Source organism: Alligator sinensis, unplaced genomic scaffold, assembly GCF_000455745.1.
Source record: "Alligator sinensis unplaced genomic scaffold, ASM45574v1 scaffold505_1, whole genome shotgun sequence".
In the NCBI taxonomy this organism is placed as follows: Eukaryota; Metazoa; Chordata; order Crocodylia; family Alligatoridae; genus Alligator; species Alligator sinensis.
In genome coordinates, this window is record NW_005841940.1 from 2,366,888 (window position 1) to 2,389,816 (window position 22,929).

The 22,929-nt window shown below is 43.6% G+C and overlaps 1 protein-coding gene across 2 annotated transcripts in view; it reads left to right on the top strand.

Annotated features, from left to right (window-relative positions):
- Positions 1 to 6: 6 nt before the first annotated feature.
- The window catches only part of SMPD4 (sphingomyelin phosphodiesterase 4), a 28,596-nt gene continuing 5,673 nt past the window's right edge, over positions 7 to 22,929 (top strand). The window contains exons 1-16 of one of the 2 annotated variants that reach the window (XM_006019884.3): positions 7 to 245; positions 943 to 1,029; positions 1,371 to 1,513; positions 1,664 to 1,739; positions 2,379 to 2,487; positions 3,000 to 3,052; positions 4,681 to 4,832; positions 5,187 to 5,319; positions 9,703 to 9,774; positions 14,423 to 14,512; positions 17,616 to 17,761; positions 18,493 to 18,583; positions 19,384 to 19,484; positions 20,448 to 20,611; positions 21,978 to 22,183; positions 22,530 to 22,763. In XM_006019884.3, the coding sequence (XP_006019946.1) occupies positions 207 to 245; positions 943 to 1,029; positions 1,371 to 1,513; positions 1,664 to 1,739; positions 2,379 to 2,487; positions 3,000 to 3,052; positions 4,681 to 4,832; positions 5,187 to 5,319; positions 9,703 to 9,774; positions 14,423 to 14,512; positions 17,616 to 17,761; positions 18,493 to 18,583; positions 19,384 to 19,484; positions 20,448 to 20,611; positions 21,978 to 22,183; positions 22,530 to 22,763 (1,896 nt within the window). In that variant the 5' untranslated portion in view covers positions 7 to 206. The remainder of the gene's footprint in view (positions 246 to 942; positions 1,030 to 1,370; positions 1,514 to 1,663; positions 1,740 to 2,378; positions 2,488 to 2,999; positions 3,053 to 4,680; positions 4,833 to 5,186; positions 5,320 to 9,702; positions 9,775 to 14,422; positions 14,513 to 17,615; positions 17,762 to 18,492; positions 18,584 to 19,383; positions 19,485 to 20,447; positions 20,612 to 21,977; positions 22,184 to 22,529; positions 22,764 to 22,929) is intronic. The other variant, XM_006019885.3, reaches the window with a different exon arrangement.

A 22,929-nucleotide genomic window follows, 5' to 3' on the forward strand; every position in this document is an offset into this window, starting at 1 on the left:
TCGGGGGCCTGCCGCTTCTCCTAAAACGGCAGTAGCGAGGTGTGGGGATCCGGCCCGGCTGTGTGCTTGCTGTACGCTGCCTCCTTTGTGCCTGCCCAGGGGGAGCCCCAGAAGCCTGAGGCTGTGGACAGCCCCTGCCCATCTGCTCTGGGCAGTGACTTCCTGAGACACCACCGCCTGCATTTGGCCGTTCTCAAAAGACCGTCATGGCACTTCCTCACCTGCAGCAGCCAAGCTTCTTACTGGTGAGTGCCCGCCCCGGGCGGCTCTGGCAGGGAGGTCTCAGATGCATCGGGTCTGCCACTAACGCCCTTCCAGTGAGCTGCTTGGGACCGGGCAGGGAGTTGTCCATGGGGTACTTTCTGATGTGCTTCATGTAAGTCAGGCTCACTAAAGCACCCTGGAAGTGATACCCTGACGGCTCGCAGAACTGCAGAGAAGCAAGCCTGGACGGGGCTCCTGGAGGTTGGCTAGTCTCTAGTGCAATCCCTGCCCCAGGCAGGATCATCCCTATCCGAACCATCCCCTACAAATACATTGTCTCTACTAGCAAAACTACGCAGTCAACCCCAAATGCAACCGCAAGCCCTAACACCCTAACCTGCCATGGGCAAAGCCCCTGCTGCTCCCGCCTCATCTGTCTGTGGACGATTCATAATGCTGTCCTGTTTTACCTGAACCTAAACGTTCACTAACCGTCTGTCTCCTCTTTAACGTGAAAGGTAAATCCAAGTGGATTAAAAAAAACTAGAGGTGAGAGTAGCTCCCATTCACATTCCACCAAACAGCCAATTTAGAATGCAAATAAACTAGTGCTATAGCAACATCAATGGGCATTGCTTTGCTGTGGGAGCGGTATGTAATACTGGATCTAGGGAATTCTGCCAATATTTGTCTGTTTTGGCAGTCTTTTTGCTGAAGTCAGAATTTTGTTCATGACAGGCGAGTTTGAAGGCAGATTGTGTGAACAAGCCCTTTGCTCAGAGGTGCCATGATCTGGAAACAGTCATTGAAGACTTCCCTGCCAAGGTACACAATTACTATTTTTCATGAATCCATGCTGAGCTATACTTCAGTAGGCTTACACAAATACCCTTTTTCGTTCCCACCTTTTCAAATAACGTTGAGGTCCTCAAATGAAGTGTTCTGAATTTAATCATTTCTCAAAAGTTTCATATCTTTTTTTCCAGTAATTAAAGGTCATCACATTCCTAAATCATATCTTTCATCCTTTCCTGAAGTGTCAAAAATGAGGACACTAGCCCTGTTAGTTGTGACACACAAAATACTGATGATCACTGTTGAATTCTTCATTGCCTTAGAAATTGTTTGTTTTGACCTGATCCCTTTTCCTGGCTGTTTCCCTGAAGGAACTGCATGCCATCTTTCCATGGCTAGTGGAGAGTATTTTTGGTAGCCTGGATGGCATCATTGTAGGTTGGAATCTTCGCTCCTTGCAGGGAAGAACACATCCTACAGAATATGCTATTGCCCTGGATTTCCTGGATCCAAGGTAAACTCACTTGTTTTGAAGCAGATGAAAAATGTAAGGGGAATCAATAACCCAGCCCTTGACTTGTTTCTTTTTGTGCAAACACTCATCTATGAAAGATGCATAGAGAGAGATTTATTGTGGCTTTCTTCCTCTAATGCTTGTTTGCAGTGGCCCAATGATGAAGCTGGTTTACAAACTCCAAGCAGAGGAGTATAGATATGATTTTCCAGTTTCCTATCTCCCAGTAAGTAACCAGTAAATATTGTAAATAAGAGAAAAAGATCCTGTTGTTGCAGCTATTGGAATATCTCTTGCTGTCAGATACCCTGGGTTTGGTGAAGGGTCTAGAGCGAGAGATCATGCTCTGAAGAAGAACTTCCGATATTTAGAGGTCTGTTAGAAGAAGAGAATCTTCCATCCTTATGGATTGTATAGGAAGTTGTTCTTATTAGCTTGTATTACTATAAGCACACATACGTGCTGTTCAGCTAAGGAACTTTCTATTTGCCACTCTGCCACTGAAAGAGAGGCTAGATTTATTATCTCAATGACTTATAGATATGGAGCTTTAAAACTACTTTTTCAAGCTCGTCAGAAAGCAACTCTTTCTGTAACCACATTTCATACCTCTGAAGACGCTTCCCTCCATGTGTAATGAAAACTAAATGTTCTCCTAGATGTGGAATGTAACACTTGCCCGTAGCAAAACAATATCTGTAAATGCTGTGTGAAATATTTTTTCCATTGCTACCCGAAGGCTAACTTCTAGTACTAGAACCAGGAATCCTTTTACAACCGAATACATGAATGCATTCTCAAAACCTCATTCAAGTAGCCTATTTTGAGTAGCCTATTCATTATCTCATTACTTCTTATATTCCAGGGTCCTGTGAAGGCCTCAATACATGAGCGAGTCCTACCAGAATGCTCACTGTACCACAACAAAGTCCAGTTCCCTCCATCTGGTGGCCTAGGTTTGAACCTAGCTCTCAGTATCCTTTTACTAATTTAAGGGCTAAGGAGAATTTCTTATTAATTCTCTAATATTTTAAATAACTTTCATTTTAAGTAATTTTAAGTAAACCTTTAATATTTTAAGTAACTAAATCTGACAGGTTGAGAAACGAGTTCTGCTTTATTCTCCTTTTATTTGACTCAGTTCAACAGTGATCTGTATTAGCTCACTGCTGCAGTGTTTATGCTGCAAATGCTGCAAGATAATGCCCAGATCTAAAGTTACTGAACTCTATATTCTATTGAACATCATGGGTGGAGTGTTGGTCTCATTCAAGTCACTGATCAAACTGTATCTGTTTTGCAAATATTTCTGCATTGTGTATTTGCTAGGGACTAGCACACTGCAAAATAATATAGAAACACCAGAGCTACCTTTAAACTAGCTAGATTGGGTATAGGAAGCAGTCTAATCAAGGCAGCAAATGCTCATATGTTCCCAATAAGTGAAATTTAGTTGTATTGTGTATCCTTGACTCTGTCTCTCCAGATCCATTTGAATATTACATGTTTTATTTTGCAATTAGCCTCATCACGCAGAGAGTAAGTACATATTTTGTTAAACAGCACCACTCTGGCAAACCCTTTCTTTGTGGCACTTTAAGAACCTACATGGCTTTAGATGCAAGATTCAGGTTAGCTGGATCACACACCTATTACTCTATAAATATCATTGGCTAAGTTTCAAATGTAGCCAGCAATTATACACATTATCACTATAAAGGAAGAAAATTAATGGTTCTCAAGGCTTCAGTCCAGTGGGGAGCAACTTTTTGGCAGGTGTGCCATAAATTAAGCCTGACAACTACCACTCTGATCCCCTTCCTTGTCCCATCTGCTGCTTTGCTTTCTGTTCCTTGCTCAGTCTGCTGAATGCCAATCTGCAGAGGCTTCCCGTGCCACTTGTGGCATGCATGTTGCTGGTTGACCACCCGTGCTATATTCCATAGCCTATGGCTAAGGATAACTGAAATATAGAAATCATTTAAGCTCCCTGTGCATGGTTACTTTATACCTACTGAGTATGGTGCTTATCTCTTTGTTGTAAAAACTTGCATGACTTCTTACATGGTATTATACATTTTAACTTTGCCTTGTTTTTTAGCAGCATCTAACTGTGATCTTTCATCTGTGATGGTTCCTTGATATGAAGTGTACCTCATACTGCTTTTGCAAGTTCTTCTGTAATGATGCATACCTCTTTAAAGCAGAACAGAATGCTGTGAATCCCTAGCCCAGGGGTCAGCAACCCCCAGCACGCATGCCAACATGGCATGTGAGGCTGTTTTGCACAGCATGCCTCAGCTGGCCTGGGATCTGGGCAGCTGCCACTAGCCACGGAACTTGGGCTACTTGGAATGGGCGGCGGGGAGGCTGCAAGCCCTGCTGAGAATAGCTCAGGCTCCATGGCAGGCAGCAGCTGCCCACAGCCCAGGCCAGGTGTGGCAGGCAGGTGGGAAGCTGCAAACAGCTGCACCAGGCTCTAGACACCCAGTCAGGCTCCACTGCAGAAGCATCTGCGCACACAGCTTGGGGTGGGCAGCAGGGAAGAGGCCAGGGTTGCACTGCCCCCAGCCCCTTATTGGCTGTGCACCCCGAGGCACCCATGCAGCCACCGCTGTCACAGAGCCAGCCAGGACTCAGGAGCCCGGTGCAGCTGTTTGCAGCTTCTTGGCTGCCTGCCACAGCTGACCCAGGCTCTGGACAGCTGAAGCAGGTGGCGGGCAGGCAACAAACAGTTGCACTAGAGCCCTGGCACCAGCATCTTGGTGGCAGCAGCTGCACACATGCCTTGGTACACATGGGGAAGGGGTAGGGACAGTGCAATCTTGGCCCCTCCCCCGCAGTCCACCCAGATGCACTCATGCACCTGCCACTAGCAACAAGGATCAGGCCCCCTCACAGCTCCCCAGCCATCTGCTTCTGGCACACCAAGATAAGCAGTGGGTCAAGGTTAGGGTGTTTTTAGCAGTCCAACTAAAAATGTTGTCAAGCCTTGCCCTAGTTGATTTCTTGTGTAACACAGAGCATAGATATTCACCCAGTAATTTCTGCATTAAGTATACAATGACACTTAGCAGATTTTTACTACAGGTCTTGATATCCCTGTGTCCACTTATTTACTGTAATAATGTATCTTAATGTAAATATGTGCTATATACATATTTCAGAATACTCCCATCACCCATCATGTCAGTACTTCAAATAGTGCATACTTCATCTTGGTGGATGCATACCTGAAGTGGTTCCTCCCCACAGAAGGCAGTGTCCTTCCTCCACCTTCTTCCAATCCTGGTGGAACCATTCCTTCACCTGCTCCCAGGTAACAGCTAATCAGGTTAAATATGTAGTGTCAGTGCTAGACTGTACAGGCAAAGGTCATAAAAGCTGGCTTGTTTGAACTGAGTTCTCAGCACAGATGAGAAGAAAATGGCTCCATCTTTTTATAATTTGAATGTCTTATGTGTAATACTTCACTGCTGACACCAGACAACTTGAAAGTCATTTGATGTTGCTATCTTTGTTCATGCTGCCATATCCTACTGTTTTTTTGTTAAGATGGCTGTCTTTGGCACAAATTTTTGTCCAGTTTTTCATGGTTACAATTTACAGTCCCTTTCCTGCCCTTTTGTTGGTGCTTGAAAACTATGGAACTTATGCACTCTTTTCTCTAAAGGTCCCCATCAGTGCCTTTCACCTCTTATGGCATGCATCACACTAGCCTCCTGAAACGACATATTGCCCATCAGCCTTCAGTGAATGCAGACCCTGCTTCCCAAGAGATCTGGAGGTCAGAAACAATGCTTCAAGTGAGTCTGATTCTATGTTCTTTTAATTTCTTCTGGGTAAGGCTGGCTGGAAAAAACTTATTTGCAGGTGAATTTCTTTTTTTTTTACCTAAAGATGAGGTTGCTGTTCCATTCCTCTCTAACTTGCTGCTCACTGATTTAATGGAAGGGTGCAGCTGTCACTTTTTATTAATGGAATATAAAGAAGCATTATGAAATTGTTAGGCTGTAATGTAAAGTACATTGCTATGTTAACTTCAATACCTATCAAATTATATCAGTGGCTATCACAGCTGGGAGGGCAATACAGCAGTGCAAAGGCAATCCAGGAAGTTTTTGAAGAGGGTTGGGGACAACTTCCTGGTGCAAGTGCTGGAGCAGTCAAACAGGGGCCATGCTCTTCTTGACCTGCTCACAAACAGGGAAGAATTGGTGGGGAATGTACTAGTAGATGTCAACTTGGGCAGCAGAAACAAGATGACTGAGTTCAGGATCCTGATGAAAGGGAGGATGGAGAGCAGCAGAGTTTGGACCCTGGACTTCAGAAAAGCAGACTTTGACTCACTCAGGGAACTCATGGGCAGGATCCCCTGAGAAGCCAGTCTGAGAGGGAGAGGAGTCCAGGAGAGCTGGCTGTACTTTAAGGAAGCCTTCCTGAAAGTGTGAGATCAAACCATCTTGACGTGCAGGAAGACTAGCAAGTATGGCAGACCAGCCTGGCTTAGCAGGGAACTTTTCAGTAAAGTAAATCACAAAAAAAAATGGAAACTTGGACAGATAACTAGGGAAGAATATAAGAGCATTACTCATGCATGCAGGGATGAAGTCAGGAAGGCCAAAGCACAATTGGAGTTGCAGCTAGCAAAGGACATGAAGGGTAACAAGAAGAGTTTCTACAAATATGTCAGTAACAAGAGGAGGATCAGGGAATGTGTGGGTCCTTTACTGAAAGGGGGAGGTAACCTAGTGACAGAAGATGCAGAAAAGACTGAAGTCCTCGATGCCTTTTTCACCTCAGTCTTCACAGGCAAGGTCAGCTCCCAGGCTACTGCAAATGGTGGCACAGTTTGGTGAGGAGGTGAGCAACCAACAGTGGTGAAAGAAAAGGTTAGGGACTATTTAGAAAAGCTGGATGTGTACAAGTCCATGGGGCCAGATGGGATGCACCCAAGGGTGCTGAGTTAGCTGATGGAATTCCGAACCCGCTGGCCATCATCTTTGAAAACTCGTGGCAATCAGGAGAGGTCCCAGATGATTGGAAATAGTGCCCATATTTAAGAAAGGGAAAAAGGAGGGTTCAGGGACCTACAGATCAGTCAGCCTTACCTCAGACCCTGGAAAAATCATGAAGTAGATCCTCAAGGAATCCATTTCTAAGCACTTGGAGGAGAAAAAGGTGATTAGGAACAGTTGGCATGGATTCACCAGGGGCAAGTCATGCCTGACCAACCTGATTGCCATCTCTGACGAGGTGACTAGCTCTGTGGATGCAGGGAGATCAGTGGCTGTGGTGTACCTTGATTTTAGCAAGGCTTTTGATATGGACTCTCCCAGCATTCTCACAGGCAAGCTAAGGAAGTATGGGCTGGATGAATGGACTGTAAGGTGGACAGGAAACTGGCTGAAGCATCGGGCTCAGAGAGTAGTAATCAATGGCTCAAAGTCTAGTTGGCAGCTGGTATCAAGTGGAGTCCCCCGGGGGGGCAGTCCTGGGGCTGGTTTTGTTAAATGTCTCCATCAGTGACCTGAAAGATGGCATAGAGTGCACCCTCAACAAGTTTGCAGATGACACCAAGCTGGGGGAAGAAGTAGATATGCTGGTGGATAGGGCTAGGATTCAGTGTGACCTAGACAAATTGGAGGATTGGGCCATTAGAAATCTCATGAGATTCAACAAGGACAAGTGCAAAATCCTGTACTTAGGACGGAACAATCCCATGAACCAATACAGGCTGGAGACTGATTGGCTTGGCAGCAGCTCTACAGAAAAAGACCTTGGGGGTTACAATGTATAGCTGAATATAAGCCAGCAGAATGCCCTTGTTGCCAAGAAGCCTAACAGCCTACTGGTCTGCACTGGTAGGTGTGTTGCCAGTAGGTCAAGGGAAGTGATTTTTTTTCCCCTCTATTCAGCACTGGTGAGGCCACATATGAAGTACTATGTTCAGTTTTAGGCCCTCCACTACAGAAAGGATGTGGAAAAATTGGAGAGAGTTCAGTGGAGGGCAGCGAAAATGGTGAGGGGGTTGGGGGACATGACTTTGTGAGGAGAGGTTAAGGGAACTGGGCTTATTTAGTCCAAAGAAGAGAAGACTGAGAAGGAATTTAATAGCAGCCTTCAACTACGTGAAGGATGGTTCAAAAGAAGATGGAGCTAGACTGTTCTCCGTGGTACCAAATGACAGAACAAGGAGCAATGGTTTCAAGTTGCAGCAAGGGAAGTTTTAGGTATTAGGAAGAATTTTCTCATTAGGAGGGTAGTAAAGCACTGGAACAAGTTACCTAGAGAGGTGATGGAATCTCCATCCTTGGAGGTTTTTAAGACCTGCGAAACATAGCCTTGGCTGAGATGATCTAGTTGGGGATGGTCCTGCTTTGAGCAGGGGGTTGGACTAGATGACCTTCTGAGGTCCCTTTCAACTCTATTTTTTTTCTATGATTCTGTGGTTTTTTTGCAGGGGGAGAGAGGTCTGAGTCGGCTCACCATATAGACTAGTTTACAGCTGCTGTAACCTAGTTAACATTAGTGGAGTACTCTGATTCACGTTGCTGTAAAGGAGAGAATTGCAAATATGAAGTTGATTTTAAAAATGCTTTTCTTACCATGTTGCTAAACTGAAATGCTGACACTCTTCTAATACATAACACTGCAATAGACTGCATAGTAAGCTACCAGAATGTGTGTGGCCACAAGATAATCATTGCCCATAAAATGCAGGAATGGAAACTGAGGGTATATAAGTTTTAAGTCCAGCTTCTCCAGACAGTTCATTGCAGAGCTGCAGGAAATGTTCTTTGCCTTATTGTGGGAAATAATACCCACCTTGCAGGCACCAGGAGCATTTGACTCATGAATATTTTGAGAGATTCATATAATTCTGATGGCTTCTATACAAAGCATTAATAACATTGTGTTAAGCCACATGTAAAACTAAACCTGAAACATCATTGTCTTTTCCAACTAAAACCACACCAAGGAATAATTAAAAATACATTTCCTAGAAGTCAAAAGCTGAAGATGTCTCCCCTCCAAAAAAGGGAACTTGTCAGTGTTGCATTAGTGTTACAGTCTTAACCACCTTAATAATGCCCATCCCTCAGAGGTACTCTTTGGTTGACTGTGGCTTTGCCTAAACTACAAAATTTAATTTGATTCTTGCCTTTGCATAATCTTCCTCTCCTCTTTCCCCCAGTATTTGTCAGTGTGTCATGCAAATTCTTCTAGATAAGTGATTTCCTACACATACAGGAAGTGGTTGTCCCTAAAACATGTTGGGTGCTAGTGTAATCTAAAAAATAAGAAAGTAGACAGGGGGATCCCTCTGCTGAGGCTGTTATTTGCACCTCTTACAAGTGTCTCTCACTCTCTGTGCTTACACCTAATGGAATATTTTACCAAACTTAAAGAAACCTATCCTTATACTAAGTTTTCTTTCAAGGCTCTTAGACACCAAGGCATTAAAGGTAATCACTGGGTTTTTATTCCTTAAAATAGTTTGAAAGGGAAAACAAAACAGATGGAAGAGTCAAAGGGACAGGGATGGAAAGATATACCCAATACTTATGAAAAGCTCACAAATGAGCTCAGTAACATCTCCCTTTAGAGGAAGCCATAGATCCTTATTGAGCATGCCAATTGGTAAATTATGTGTGCCAGAACTCCAGATCACCATAATCCCAGATGAGTGCTCTGGTGTGCAAGCTAAACCAGCTTTTCTCTCAAAGTAACAACTGTTTTTATAGTTCCTCACTCTTCATGCTGTTTATATTGCTATAATATTTTTCTTGCATTTATACTTGCTGATTTGATTTACTGTATAAATGTTGGACCAAACTGCTTTTGTGCCACTGCAGCAGGCTTGAAGCTAATGGGGTCTTGTATGTGTAACTGCAAGAACATTTTGGCATCATAACTGCAAATTGCAGTATGCAATATAATGATACAACCATATGAAATTATACTATACTATTTGATCCTGTCATTAATGCATCTAGTAAAACTGACTTTGGAAATAAGCAAGACTACATAACTGAAACCATCTTTTGAGTGTGCTTAGACTGTTTTACAAGGATAATTTCCCCCTTTAGACAGTGATATACCATGGGCTTCCATTCATTCAGATTTGATTGATTATTCCTGGATGTTCACACTCTTCCCCACCTAAGAAAATGTTTGTTTTACAGATCTTTGTTGAAATGTGGCTTCACCATTACTCACTGGATATGTATCAAAAAATGCAGTCTCCACATGTCAAGGTAATAGCTTGTGCTCCGTTATTGTGTTTCCTGCTTCTGGCTTCTTTTCTTGAGGTGAAACTCCTATCATATAGAAGATTTTTCGGTGGATAGGTAAAAAGGAGAGAAACCACTTTGTCAGTATTCAACACAAATGGGTCAACGCTCCTAAACTCCAACAGTGATTGATAGTGTGAACAAGTGCTTATATCATCTAGATCTGCCATCATTGAAAGAACTGAATTTATTTATGTATTTGTTTATTTTAAGTTGGGATTGTGGACCAGTTGCAACAAACAGTGTTACTCACGGGAACTGTAGCCCTCATGGAAGATCCCAACATAAAACATTTATATGCTAAATCCCGCAGTGGCAACTTAGCCATACAATACACTTTTACACTTTGTTTATAGAGCTAACAGAAAGTGATGTTATGTATTAACGACTCATTTTGAAGATTGGGTAGTGTATTTCTGAAGAGGAGGACTATTCACTCCAGAAGCTAAATTCCAGTGGAGGGGTGCACCAATAAAGATTTTCTTGGCTGATTCCGATAGCCAATTATTCACCAGGCATATCAGCCGATACCAATCCGATAACTGATTTACAGGAATGCAGTTGGCTGGGCAGCGTGGAGAGCCCTTTAAGTAAGTCTGTGGAGGGAAAGAGATGGTGAGGGAGGGAGTGGGGCAGGGACGGGGACTGAGGGTACTGCCCAGCCAGGGCAGTGAATGGGACCCTGGGGCGGGGAACGGGACAGGGCTGCAGGCAGCTCATTCAGGGGATCAGCGTTCTCGTGCTTAAAAATGGCAGCAGGGGCACCTGAACTAAAGTTTGTCAAATGAGCTTTAGTTCGAGTGCCACTGCCATCATTTTTAAGTGCAGGGACACTTCTAACTGGAACCGAGCAGGGTGAGGGCAGATGCGGGCTGCCCACTGTGGGCTCAGGACCCACCACACTGCTGCCTTTGCCTTGGGTGCCATGAATTGGCCATGTGTCCCCTGCCTGCCTGGCAGCAGGAGGCACGACTCGCCACTGCTGCAACCCACATATGCCCTCGGCCCACATACAAACTTGGGGGAGCACATGCCCCCCATGCCTTCCCCATAGGTGCACACAGCGATGGGGAGCTGCCCCCAGGATGAGCCACCTGCAGCTCTGTCCCACTTCCCACCCCTGCCCCAATTCCTCCCTCACCATGGGGCCTTGATTTGTCCTTCCCTATGCCCTTTCCTTACCCCATGCCCCTTCCACTTCACAGACTTACCTGAAGGGCACCACTCTTCATGGTACCTGGCCATGTGCATGCTGTGGCTGCATGCCTGCACACAGCATCTGAGGCCCTGACCAGAAGGCACATTACATTTATCAGTACATTATTGGCTACGCCAGCCAAAAAAAAGCCGATAGCCGATATTGTTAATTTTCCTTGTATCAGTGTCGATCCGATATGGCACTGATGCATCAGTGCGCCTGTAGTTAGCAGTAAACTATTCCCCATGGTTTGAATTGGGTAAAGCTTATTCTATTTTTCATATCTCCAAATTTACATGCACATCCTGTGTTTCACCTTAATGATATCTGAAACGGTTTCAGCTTCTGCAAAACTTGGGGGTCCTGTAAGAGCTTAATCAAATAATAAGACACTAAATTATAAGACCTTGTGCAGGCCTGTTCAAAAATAAAAGTAATGCACTTAGTGGAACCTGGTATTGGGAGAGTAAGAGGGCTAATATTTGAGGCATTCTAAAGATAAGGGAGTTTGGGGGTAGAGATACTAATGAAATTCAAGGTTCTCAGGGTCATGATGGAGCTTCACATAAAAAGGGATTACTCAGGGTTATTCATCTGTGAAGGAATAAGATGCGATTTGCTTGAGGGGGAAGTTCTGATCATTCACTTAAGCAAAAAACAAATTTGTTACATTTTGTTGGGGAAGATCATTGGAGGTGTGAAATGCAGTTGGTTTGGGTTTGTTTGTTTTAATTCTAAAAAGTGATTGAGGTCAAACTGCAAAGTCTTATTTAGAAATGGTAGATTTATGTTCAGGAACCCCAGCAGCATGGCTGTGCACTAGTGATGGAAAGGCTTTGCTTTTGAGTACCTTTATTCTGTGTGTCTGTACAGTCTTTGCATGAAGCTTCAGTGTTCAGGCAGAAAATGAATGCATCGCTTTAAACTTCTCTCCTCTGTTCACCCTCCATGGCTAAGATCCTTTAGTTTTCTAATGTTATGAGGGCATCTTGTCAGAAGATGACTTTTAGCCTGAGTAAAAGAGTGTTACTACACTGCAGAAACATATGGGTAAAGCTGAGAGCACTGTTGCCACATAAGGTTCCTACCTAGATGCACTGAACAGGATTGGAGAGAAACGAAGGCTGCCTGCCTTTTTACATCAATCCCTGACTGTTTCCCCCCCCAAAATAGCTAGTCATGGACATGTAGAAATTCCTCCTTGTGCTGGGGTTCAGGAGAGTGCCATCTTCATTCAAAAAAAAACCAAACAGTCCAGCTCCAACTTTCACCTCCAGAACTCTCAGATGGGTATATGGGATATGGAGACAGGAACGCCTCTTCAGCAATGGATACTTGTACAAACCATACTGAGGGTTTCTGAGTGGGCTGAAGAAAGCTAGTTAAACTCAGTTGTTCAAATAAAAATGGGAAAAGAGAATTTCTGAAAGTGAGAATTCTTTTTTTAATTCTTGAGACTAAAAATCCTCAGAACACTGTAAACGTTAAAAGAAAAATGATTTAGTGATTATTAAACTTCCCCTTTACATACTTCCACTTGTATGCCTGGAAAGAGAGAGGGCTAATGCCAGAGTGCCTCAGTTGCTGGGCCCACAGCATTTTAAAATACCGATTTTTTTTTTTTTTTTTTTTTTTTTTTTTTAAATGAGAGAGAGAGAGACAGGCAGGAATTAAAATGATTCACATTGATTTAAGATCTTTCCTTACTTGGTGTCATGGTACAGTATTGGGGCTAGGACATGGGGATGAGCAGTAGTAGAGTTTACTTCAAGAATTACTATCCTTTCTGCTTTGTCCTGTTTTAAATTGCTTCTGAGTGAAGAGTGACCCTGGAGACAACAGTTATTATGCTGTGTTCTTTACATCAGTTCAACTCCCTTCTGTTTTAATGTTCTCCCATTTCTATTTTGCTTTCCCCTCTCTGTCTGTTTCCCAGATGCTCAACAGGGGCCAAATCTGCAGTATCTTTCCCTTTTAGCTTCTGCTTTTGTCACAGCAAACCTTTAAAAAAAGGAGTTAATTACCTGCTGGAATTTCTCTATTGCTTGCTGCCCTTCCAGTCTCAGGTGCCACAGATCTCAGGACTGCATGTAGAACACACTTCAGCATGGGAGGGAGTTAATTACGGATGCAGAAGATGGATCCTGCTGCTGGGGAGCTTGCAGTGGCATTGCTGCTGCTCATCCAGCAGTGTAGAAGCAAAACAGAAGACACCTGAAAAACCGAACTGAACATAGAGAGAAGGGGTAGTAGCTCAAATGTAGAGGAGGTGTGATATGGAGAGTTGGTTTAGATGCCTGATATTGTTTATCTGGGTCTCTGTGTAGGTGTATGTTTTTGGTTTTGGATTTTTTTAAAATTTATTCCATACATGTGTGTCTGGCTCCAGTATCCTCTTCACCTGCTAAGTTGATGAGCTTTTAGAAAATAATTCTGTGTCAAAGGAATTGTATCTGAGGCTTCCAAAGATTTCACTATTTGGACGAGATTCTGTCATGGCTGGGCTTTTAGATCTCCTGGTCAGCCTGTATATCGGGCATGTCTATCTTTGTACATGGTATTTTTGTAATAGCAGAGAATATTTGCTCTTTGAACAGATTTGTAATCTACAGAAATGGTGCCTGCCTTTACCTAGACATCCAAGGTTTGGACCTTGTGCTTTTCTACCTGGTCCCTGCCAAAACTGCAGTTGATTGCACTACTTGGCACACCTCCAGTCACCCAGCACCTTTTCCTTTACCTCAATGTCTTGAGGACAAAGTGCATCTCCCCATCACTGGCATAAAAGCAAGAATCCGTAATCTTGACTTCTCAAGTGTGCTGCAAGCTTACTAATGGAGTAACTTTTCACTGTCGCTATGAAAACTGCAGCAGTGTTTCCAGAAACAATTGAAAATATTCTGTGTGGTTGTCCCTCTCTCCTATTCTTTGGGCTTGCAGTCTGCTTTAATGGGGAGGCTGGACTTATTTCCATGAGCCCCAGGTTGCCTCAGTTATTTTGACAAAAGCTATATGTCTTTCTGCACTCCTTTTTAGGTCACTGATACAAACCTACCTGTCTTTGGAGTAGCAGGAGGGGTCATAGCCAACACAGTCATAGGTCATCCTCCCCACATGCACATGACTCCCATATGTTCAAAGGGAACTTGACAATAGTGATTTGTCAATTATTTTCCCAGCTTGAGAGAAGACTGCAGAATTGAGCAACTAAGCACAAGAGGAGAAGAGGATACCATGGCTGCAGCTGTTGTGATATGTTGTCATTGACTTATTTGTGACATTCGTTTTTTTGGGTTTGTTTTTTTTTCCCACCGCTCCTCCTTGGGATCATTCTCACTGTTGTTTTTTTTTTTTTTCTCTTGCTCTCTTCTCTCCTTTCCCCCTCCCTTCCTTTTTGTTTCTGTTGTCTCTCAGCTGGAGGTTCTCCACTACCGACTCAGTATCTCCAGTAAACACCACAGTAGTCCTGCCCAATCCGGCTACCAGGCCCTCCACGCATACCAAGTATTATCATCTTTTCATTTTGTTTCCTTTTTAAAAATCTTGTTCCATCATGTAATCTGCAAAGTGTATTAATTAGCACTAGGAGAAAAGGCTGGTTGTATGGCTAACGTATGGTTTGCAAGACAACTGAGTATATTGCACCTGATATAGAGAAATGCTAATGAAGGCCTGGAAGAAGTTGTTAGAAAGAACAATTTGGGATCCCTGTTTTAAGAGATGAATCTCTTCTAATGTGTTACACAGAGAGTTTTGTGTATTAACATCTCCTGGCCCAGCAGCTTGCTTTGCTTATGGCAGATGTCTTTCTGTCTTTCACTGCTCATTTTATATTAATCTTGCACTGAGTGGGGGATAAGAGATTGCACAGCTGTACCTGTAAGGAGTGAGATAGGTAATGTGTCAACAATAGTTCTACACTAGTAGAATGTATCTGGATGATTCTAAACTAACACTGGCAGCTTGAGCTTGACTGCTTAACTTTGCTGAAGGGTACATGGGTTGCACATTTGCAGATTGTTCAGGAAATGAGCATTCCTGTTGGAACAGATTGCTGGGTTCACCTTCCCTACTTATTCATTGGGTTCTTCCTTTGGTTGGGCTTGTATTCCATAAAGCTCCTATTCTAACCTTGTGAGAATTCTCCTTACCTTATAACTATGTAGTTCTTTGCTTTTCTATATGTAGTAGGAAGTCTTCTATGTAGAATATAAATGTAAAATGAATTTACAAGTGCTCTGCCTGTTGTGATGCTGTTGATCCATGTAAGGGGGCAATCGCAATAATTGTTAGTATAAAAACAAACCATGGAGATAAAAACTGCAAAACCAGCTGTGAAAAATTACATAAAACTATAGCTCTTTTTTGGAAGTAGTCCAGCCAAAATTGTCAACTCTAACTAGTAATTTTGAGTGCATCCATTTTTGGGTTCCCAACTCAAAAGTAACTTCCAGGGGCCTGACTTGGAAATTCAGACCCCTTCAAGGTCTAAGTCTGAGCATCCAGAAATCATTTGTCACTGTTGAAAAATCTTGACCTAAGTTCCTAGCTCTGGAGCTCATACTGTACCCTCCCCTGCAGACTCTGGCTAGACTGATTCACAGCCATCTTCCCACAGGCATGCTCTCCTATTTTAACTCCACCTCTGCTGGGAGCAGGGTCTGGCAGGAGTACAAGGGGAGTCGTATTTAGTCACAGTAATAAAGCATCCCATGCTTTAGAGAAGTCACAGTTTCAGCTACTTTCCTGCAGTAAGGACCCTTTGTGGCCTACTATCCATCAGAGCCTGACCCCTTTTCTAGAGAAGCAAATGTGTTCAGAAAATGTTCACACCTTCTTAAATGTCAAAAAAAAAAAAATGTTTAACTTCCCCATAGGCACTGCAAGTAGTAGTAGGATTTAAGCTGTCACTAGTGTGCCACAAAGTCTTCAGAATTATGTTTAAACTAAAGAGGGAAGTAGATGTTTAAAAAAACAAATCCAACAAAATAGCCGCAAACAAAATCCTAAGTCTTGTCCTAGTACAGCTCCTTTCCCATGTCCATGGAACTCTGCTCACAGGCACTGGCAGCACAGGCAGCCCAGAGTGATAATGCCATGGTTCTCTGTTATCCTGTTGCCTTTGTTTGTCTAGTCTTGATCTCCCACAAACAGCAGAGCTGAGAGCCTTAAGAAAACTGAGAGCACTCTTCACATCTGCCTCCAACGGTGGATTGAGACTATTTTCCCCAGGGCAGGAAAACATAGCAGTACCGTTGATTGTTCAGTGTCACCAGGCTCTGGGGAAGTAGGGGGGGCTTTTTATGGGGGGGATGTCTGGGACAGATTGAGAATTGGTTTCTTTTTATCTTCCCACACATCCTTATAGCCACTCATCTAGTAGCAACACTACCACCCCCCTTCCTCCCAACTCCTTGGTTCCTTATATTGAAAAAGATCTTTCCAATCCCCCACTGTCAAGAAGGAGACTGAACTGCCTTTGAATAATCTTTAACCTATGTTGATGGTTAAAGTAATGGACTCGTTCAGGCTCTGAGCAACAGAAGCAAATACCCTTCTTACTGTAACTTTTCTAGGATTCTTCTTTCTTAGAAGGCAGAAGAGCATCAGCATAGGAAGAAAGGCTCGATTAAGAGCTAGCTGAGAGCATAACAAAGGTTCTGTTGTGCTATCTGCAGCAGCCAACTTAAAGCAATAATTAAAGGATGGATATTCTTTTTTTCAGGGAGGGGTAAGTTAAAATAAAACTTCCTGGTGATGTTCTGTTAGTACTCTTTAGAGGTGAGTAGAACTGGAAATAATTTGCAGGAGAAACCCATACACCCTTTCTCCACACAAACATGGTGACAAAATGGCCGCATCTGCACAAGTGTGGACGTTTGGTTCCCTGGGGACGAGCAGCAGCGAAATGCCTTGCATCACCACTACTTGTCCCCAGGGAATGCCTGTACCACGCACGCTTTGGCACATGGCAAGTTACCCTGGGTGGGGTAGGGGAGGTTGGGGCCAGCACTGGGCAGGTCCCAGCAGCCTTATCTGGGCTCTTGGGGGCCTCCCGGGGCTGCAGCATTGGTGATTCTGCCGCATGGAGCCTGGCTGGCAGCCACAGCACAGCTCTAGATGGCCCAGCTCCGCTTCTGAGCGGCACATGCTGCCCATGCACGTGCTGCTTGGCTTTTTTTTTTCCATGGGGTTTTTTTTTACTCCTAGATGAGATATCCAAGGGTCAAAAAAAAAAAAAAAAAAGGTGAGCAGCACATGGATGGGCAGTGCTCCCTTGTAACGCAGAGAACATCTGAATGTGCGGTATGTGGCACTGCAGACAAGTTTGCGGCGCCACATACCACATGGCTGCACTTGTCTGGATGCGGCCAATAAGCCTTGCTGTTGGTGAATTGAGGGAGACAGAGGTGTGATGCACAAGCAACAGAGGTTGCTTGTTTTCTTGGGAAGCAAGTTGGTTCAGATCAGCTGGCACCAAACTAAACTGAAGAGTTTACAAAGGCAGGCTGTTCTGTTCACATTTCTGAAAAATCTCACTGTGCTGAGCTCCTTCCTGGAGGGTTAACAAAACTCCTTATCATTTTACCTGTTGCTTTGCCTTCAGGAATCATTTAAACCCACTGAGGAGCATGTGTTAGTGGTAAGACTGCTTGTGAAGCACCTGCACGCTTTCACCAACAGCCTGAAACCAGAACCAATCTCCCCCTCGGCCCACTCCCATACAGCCAGCCCACTGGAAGAATTCAAAAGGTAGGTGTGTAGTCAGACTGCCTCTTGGGCATATAGAAAACAGCAATAACTATCTCTGGGACAGTTTTTGCTTCTGTTGAGAGCATGAAAGCAGGTTTTCTGACAGCAAAGATAAAAATTGCATTATAAGAAAGATCTGAGGGTTCCCTGATGTTCCTCTTGCCCTTTGGGCTGTCAGGATTGGAAATATGAAAGGAAGTTGCTCCCAGCCAAAACATATCTTCCATTGAAAGCATTTCACTGCTATCTTTGGGTTAAAAGTGAGGAGGAATCCAGTTGTTTTGTTTCAAGGATTTTCATCTTATCCCTCAAAGGCTGGGGGCTGATTATCCTTCTGATGCACATAGTTGGACATCAGCTACTCAGCATCTGCTCTGAGAAAAGATAAAGCCAGGTTGGAAAAGTAGGTGGGCAAACTGATGCAAAAATAATTTCTCTAAGATATTCTGCAAGGGGCATGTGCAGATCAAAACAAGGTGGAAGGAAACATTGCAGTGTTGTATAATCAGATCGCCTGTAGTTGGCCCCACAGAAGCATCTGCCATGAAATTACAAGTTTTGCATATCACTGTTGCAGACTCTTTTCAAACTTGCTCTCAGATCATCAACACCTTCAGCTGAGAGCAAATTGATTGAACTTGCTTCTCTTGCAGTTTCTCAAAAATTGATTAAAAAAAATTTTATTTTTTTTTAATTATCCACCATGTGTTTGTTTTGATTTCTCATTGCAGGGTGGTGATTCCTCGGTTTGTCCAGCAGAAGCTCTATATCTTCCTGCAACACTGCTTTGGCCACTGGCCTCTAGATGCCTCTTTCAGAGCGGTAGGTACTAGTCTGTCTCTTTCTGCTGAGGCTAGACAAAATTAGAACTGCTAGTAATTCATTATGGTATCTGGCCCCATGTTTAGACTAGTGTTTCTGAAGCACTGTTTCCTATTCATGATCCTTTTTTCTGGAAAAGGGGAATCTCATATTTACACATATTAAGATAAGAGTTGGAGCTGTCGAATAGGTTTAGTACTAGAAGTGGGATTCTGAAGTTTTGGTGAAATTATTGTGGTGGTTTGTTCTCTATCCCTTATTGAAAATGGCCACCGTTACTCCAGGGAACCTTATTGGTCATATATCTATTTATCCTATTTAATAGTATGTTTGAGCCAGGTTGGCAAAAGGATCACGGGGTTAATTTCTTCTAGCAAGCTGTTGTAAATAAAGGTTTCCTCCCATGCTTGTGGGATGAGGTGATCAGAACCTAATCACAGTTGTGGGATCTGTAAGAACCTGGATTTGCTGGTTGTCGGTCAGCTCTGCTGCCACATCTGCAGTGTAACAAAACATAATGGAACAGAGGGAAGAAATTTGCATTCCACTGAAGTTAATGAGGCCAAGTTTTTATTCTTTTGTCTAGTAGTTTCTTGTTTGAGGAATTTCTATGCTGGAAAGTGAGGAGTGAAGGAGGGTTAACACACCAACACACAACTGTTCCACAGTTGCTCTTTTTAAAAATTTGTAATGGCATAAAGAAAGTATGCTCCGTTGTCCACAAGACTTTAGAAAATAAACATGCAAGATCCTCCTCTTCTAATGTAATTGACTCCTGTCTATCTGTATGTTTGCTTCAGGTTCTAGAGATGTGGTTAAGTTATCTGCAGCCTTGGAGATATGCTCCTGAGAAACCACTTCAGAGTGCAGACCCCCAGCCTCGTAGTGTTGCAGAGAAATGGTAAGAAAATATTCCTGCATAACTGGTGCAGGTCACGCTAACTCTGACATCAGCCAATGGCTTTTGCTCACTGATAACTTAAGATTTTATATAAGAAAATCCTGAAGCTAGAGTTTTAAACTCTGACTCCCATTATCACCTAGTTTATCACTAAGCTGTCAAGTTCCTCCTCCTTTTTTTAGATTGGGAAGAGATTTTGTAATATTTTTCTATTGCTGCATGGTTCATGATATGGAAGAGGCTGAGAAATAGAGCCCTACTTTTAATCCATTGCATTCATTATGACTTATGGAGAAAAGCAGCCTTACTACTTACAGCAGGTGTTAAACTGGCCTACCTGCTGAGAAGTACAGGGAAGATGCATCTGGTTTTCCTGACATGAGTAAAATCGTATTATTTCCATTTACGGTTATTTTGCTTGGTGCTGGCTCTGTTCATTGTTTCCTCCATCCACCTTCCTCAGACTCCCTCCAGATGACCAAATTGAACTGTGCTAAGCCTAAAGCCTTTGTCCATGACATACTAATAGTTTTTACAGTGCTTTCTCTTTTCCTAAGACCTTTGATGGCTCTGACCATCCAGCAGTGACTATGGGCTTAATGAAGAGCCAGCATCAGTTTCGTGTGAATCATTGTGCAGGGGGAAGTGAAGCTGGTTCTTTTGATAGAAACTCTTCTTCCTGAACCACACATTAAGTTTGAGCTTGCCTCTTGAAGTCCTGTCATTGCACTGCCAGGCCACCTACCCATTTTAATATCTTCTGATGCAAACTAAGAGAATTGTTACTGATGACAGAAACTTCTTGTGTTAGGAGAGAGATTCTTGTGCATGTGTGTGACATGAAAAGAATAAGAATGTCAGTCAATAGTCTAAAATGTTCTTAAGGGTGATTTCCTTAACAGGAGGATGTTTATATAATAACTTGAACAGTACCATTCACAAATCAGTGCATTATTTTGACAGGGCTCCTTTTGTTCAAGAAAATCTACTGATGTACACAAAGCTGTTTGTGGGCTTTCTGAACAGGGCTCTCCGCACAGACTTGGTCAGCCCTAAAAATGCCCTGATGGTGTTCAGAGTAGCCAAGGTCCTCGCCCAGCCGAACCTATCTGAAATGATCCAGAAAGGTAATTGGATAACATGATGTCTACTTGCAATGTCCGGCCTTGGTTTTTTTCTCACCAATGTCCACTTCTAGCCTCCAGAGCAGGGGTGGGCAATTATTTTGGGTGGAAGGCTGCTTACTAAGTTTGGGCAAGCTGTTGAGGGCCACATGGGTTGCCCCGCCCATTTTTTGACTGGAAGTCGTGCCCCTGACCCCTGACCTTTGCTACCAGAAGTCCCTCCCCTTGTCCCCTGGAAGTACTTCTTTCAGCAAGGGGCTTTGCCATCTCAAAACTAGAAAAATACCAAATTTTATATTCCAAAAGAAAACGTCTACAACATTCATTAATTTGATTTCAAAAATATTTTTGTCCTGCTTTACATGTGTTTGTGTAGTGTACACAGAGGTGATTGCACAATAGCTTAAAATGAAGTCTTACTTTTGTATGTTGTGGGGGGTGTATAGGTTTGTGGGGAGCTGTGGGTATGTGGGGTGGGGTGTGCGAGAGGGCATGAGTGTGTCTGTGGGGGTGGATGGGTGTGGGGTGAGGGAGTGTGTGGAGATGTGGGTAGGTATGAGGCTTGTGGGGGAAGGGTGGCTGGGTTGTGTGAGGAGGTGTAGGGGGTTGTAAGTATGACAGTGTGAGGGGGGTGTATGTGTATGGTGTGTGTGTGTGTGTGTGTGTGGGACACACCCTATGAACACACGCGCACACACACACACACACCCTGCCCCAGCCCTCACTCACTCTCTCACACATACATTCCCCTCCCACTCCTGGCCCCAGGGTACCAGTGGAGCCCATGCTCCCCAATCCAGCAATCCAGCATGGGGAGACGGGGTGCAGAAGCTGTGCTAAGGCAGGTAAATGGCCCACACTGAAGTGGGGCTGGACCACTTCGTCCTCCTGGGTCCTACTGCCCCTGGTTCCTGTCATCTTTGACTGGCAGCCAGGAGCAAATACATATTAATTTACTAAATTTTTTAGGAGCCCCGTGGGCTGGATAGAATGACTTGGCGGGCCGGATGCAGCCCGCAGACCATATTTTGCCTGCCCCTGCTCCAGAGGCATGAAGATATGAATCCTGAGGCAAGCATTGACTCCTACGAAATGATTCTAAGCCCTGATATCTTTATTGCTATTTCTAGAACTGGTTCAGACATGTAAACAAGCATTTTTTTTTTGGTCATTTTTCTAAATCTGGTTTCTGTCTCTAATTCTTCTTTGTTTCCACAAAAAATAGTATTTCAATAGTAAGACTATATTGCTGGGTATAGCAAAAAATTATGCTCCTAGTTCTCATGATCACTTGAGATTATGCAACTAGAACCTCAGACCAGAAGGAAAGTGTAACAATCTGCACCCTTTGTCTGATCACAAATTCTAGGAGAGCAGTTATTCCTGGAGCCGGACCTTGTTATCCCTCACCGACAGCATCGAATTTTCATGACTCCCACCCTTGGTGGGACCTTCTTCTCATCATGGCCTCCAGCCATCACAGATGCCTCATTTAAGGTGAAGTCTCACATTTACAGCCTAGAAGGACAGGACTTTCAGTACAAACAGATGTTTGGCACAGAAATCAGAAATTTGGTAAGCAAAAACTCTGTGCACCTTTATTCTTAAGTGCACATTTCTATATTGAACATCTGCACTGTCAGGAATAAGACATGGGAGAATTTTATTAGCACTTCCAAAACGATGAAGCTGAAACTTTGGAGGAAGCTGAGGAGTATTTGCATTTTTTTTAAACGTCCCTTCACTCAGCAGTCCTGAGACACAGCACATGATTGCTACTAGCATGTCAGCTAAGGGAACGAACATGCTGGTTCTACTCTGACTGCCAGGTCACCAGGCAGATTTATATTTTCTTAGCAGCATTTACTTACTGCCTTTAACCTATTGTTTTCTCTGCTCTACCTTGTGTCTTATTTTTCAGGTGTTACGATTGGCACAGTTAATATGCCAAGCCCAGCAGACAGCAAAATCTATATCTGACCACTCTGCCGAGACCCTGGCTAGCAAGTCCTTCCTATCTTGGTTTAGGTTTGGCCCTTCTGAGATGAATGGTTCTTATACAGGCAATGACCTAGATGAAATTGGGCAAGAAAACATCAAGAAAACAGATGAATATCTGGAAAAGGCACTGGAGTATTTATGCCAGATCTTCAGGGTATGTCACTGTTTTCCAAGGGCTGTTCTTAGGAATGAGTATCATCAGGAGTCAGGGCTCTTGAAATCTATTTCCCCCTCTCATGTACTTATGGTGCCACCATTGCCCAGTCACTTCAACACAGCGTATCAAAAGTGGCCACTTAATTTGGGTAGTTCAATTGGAC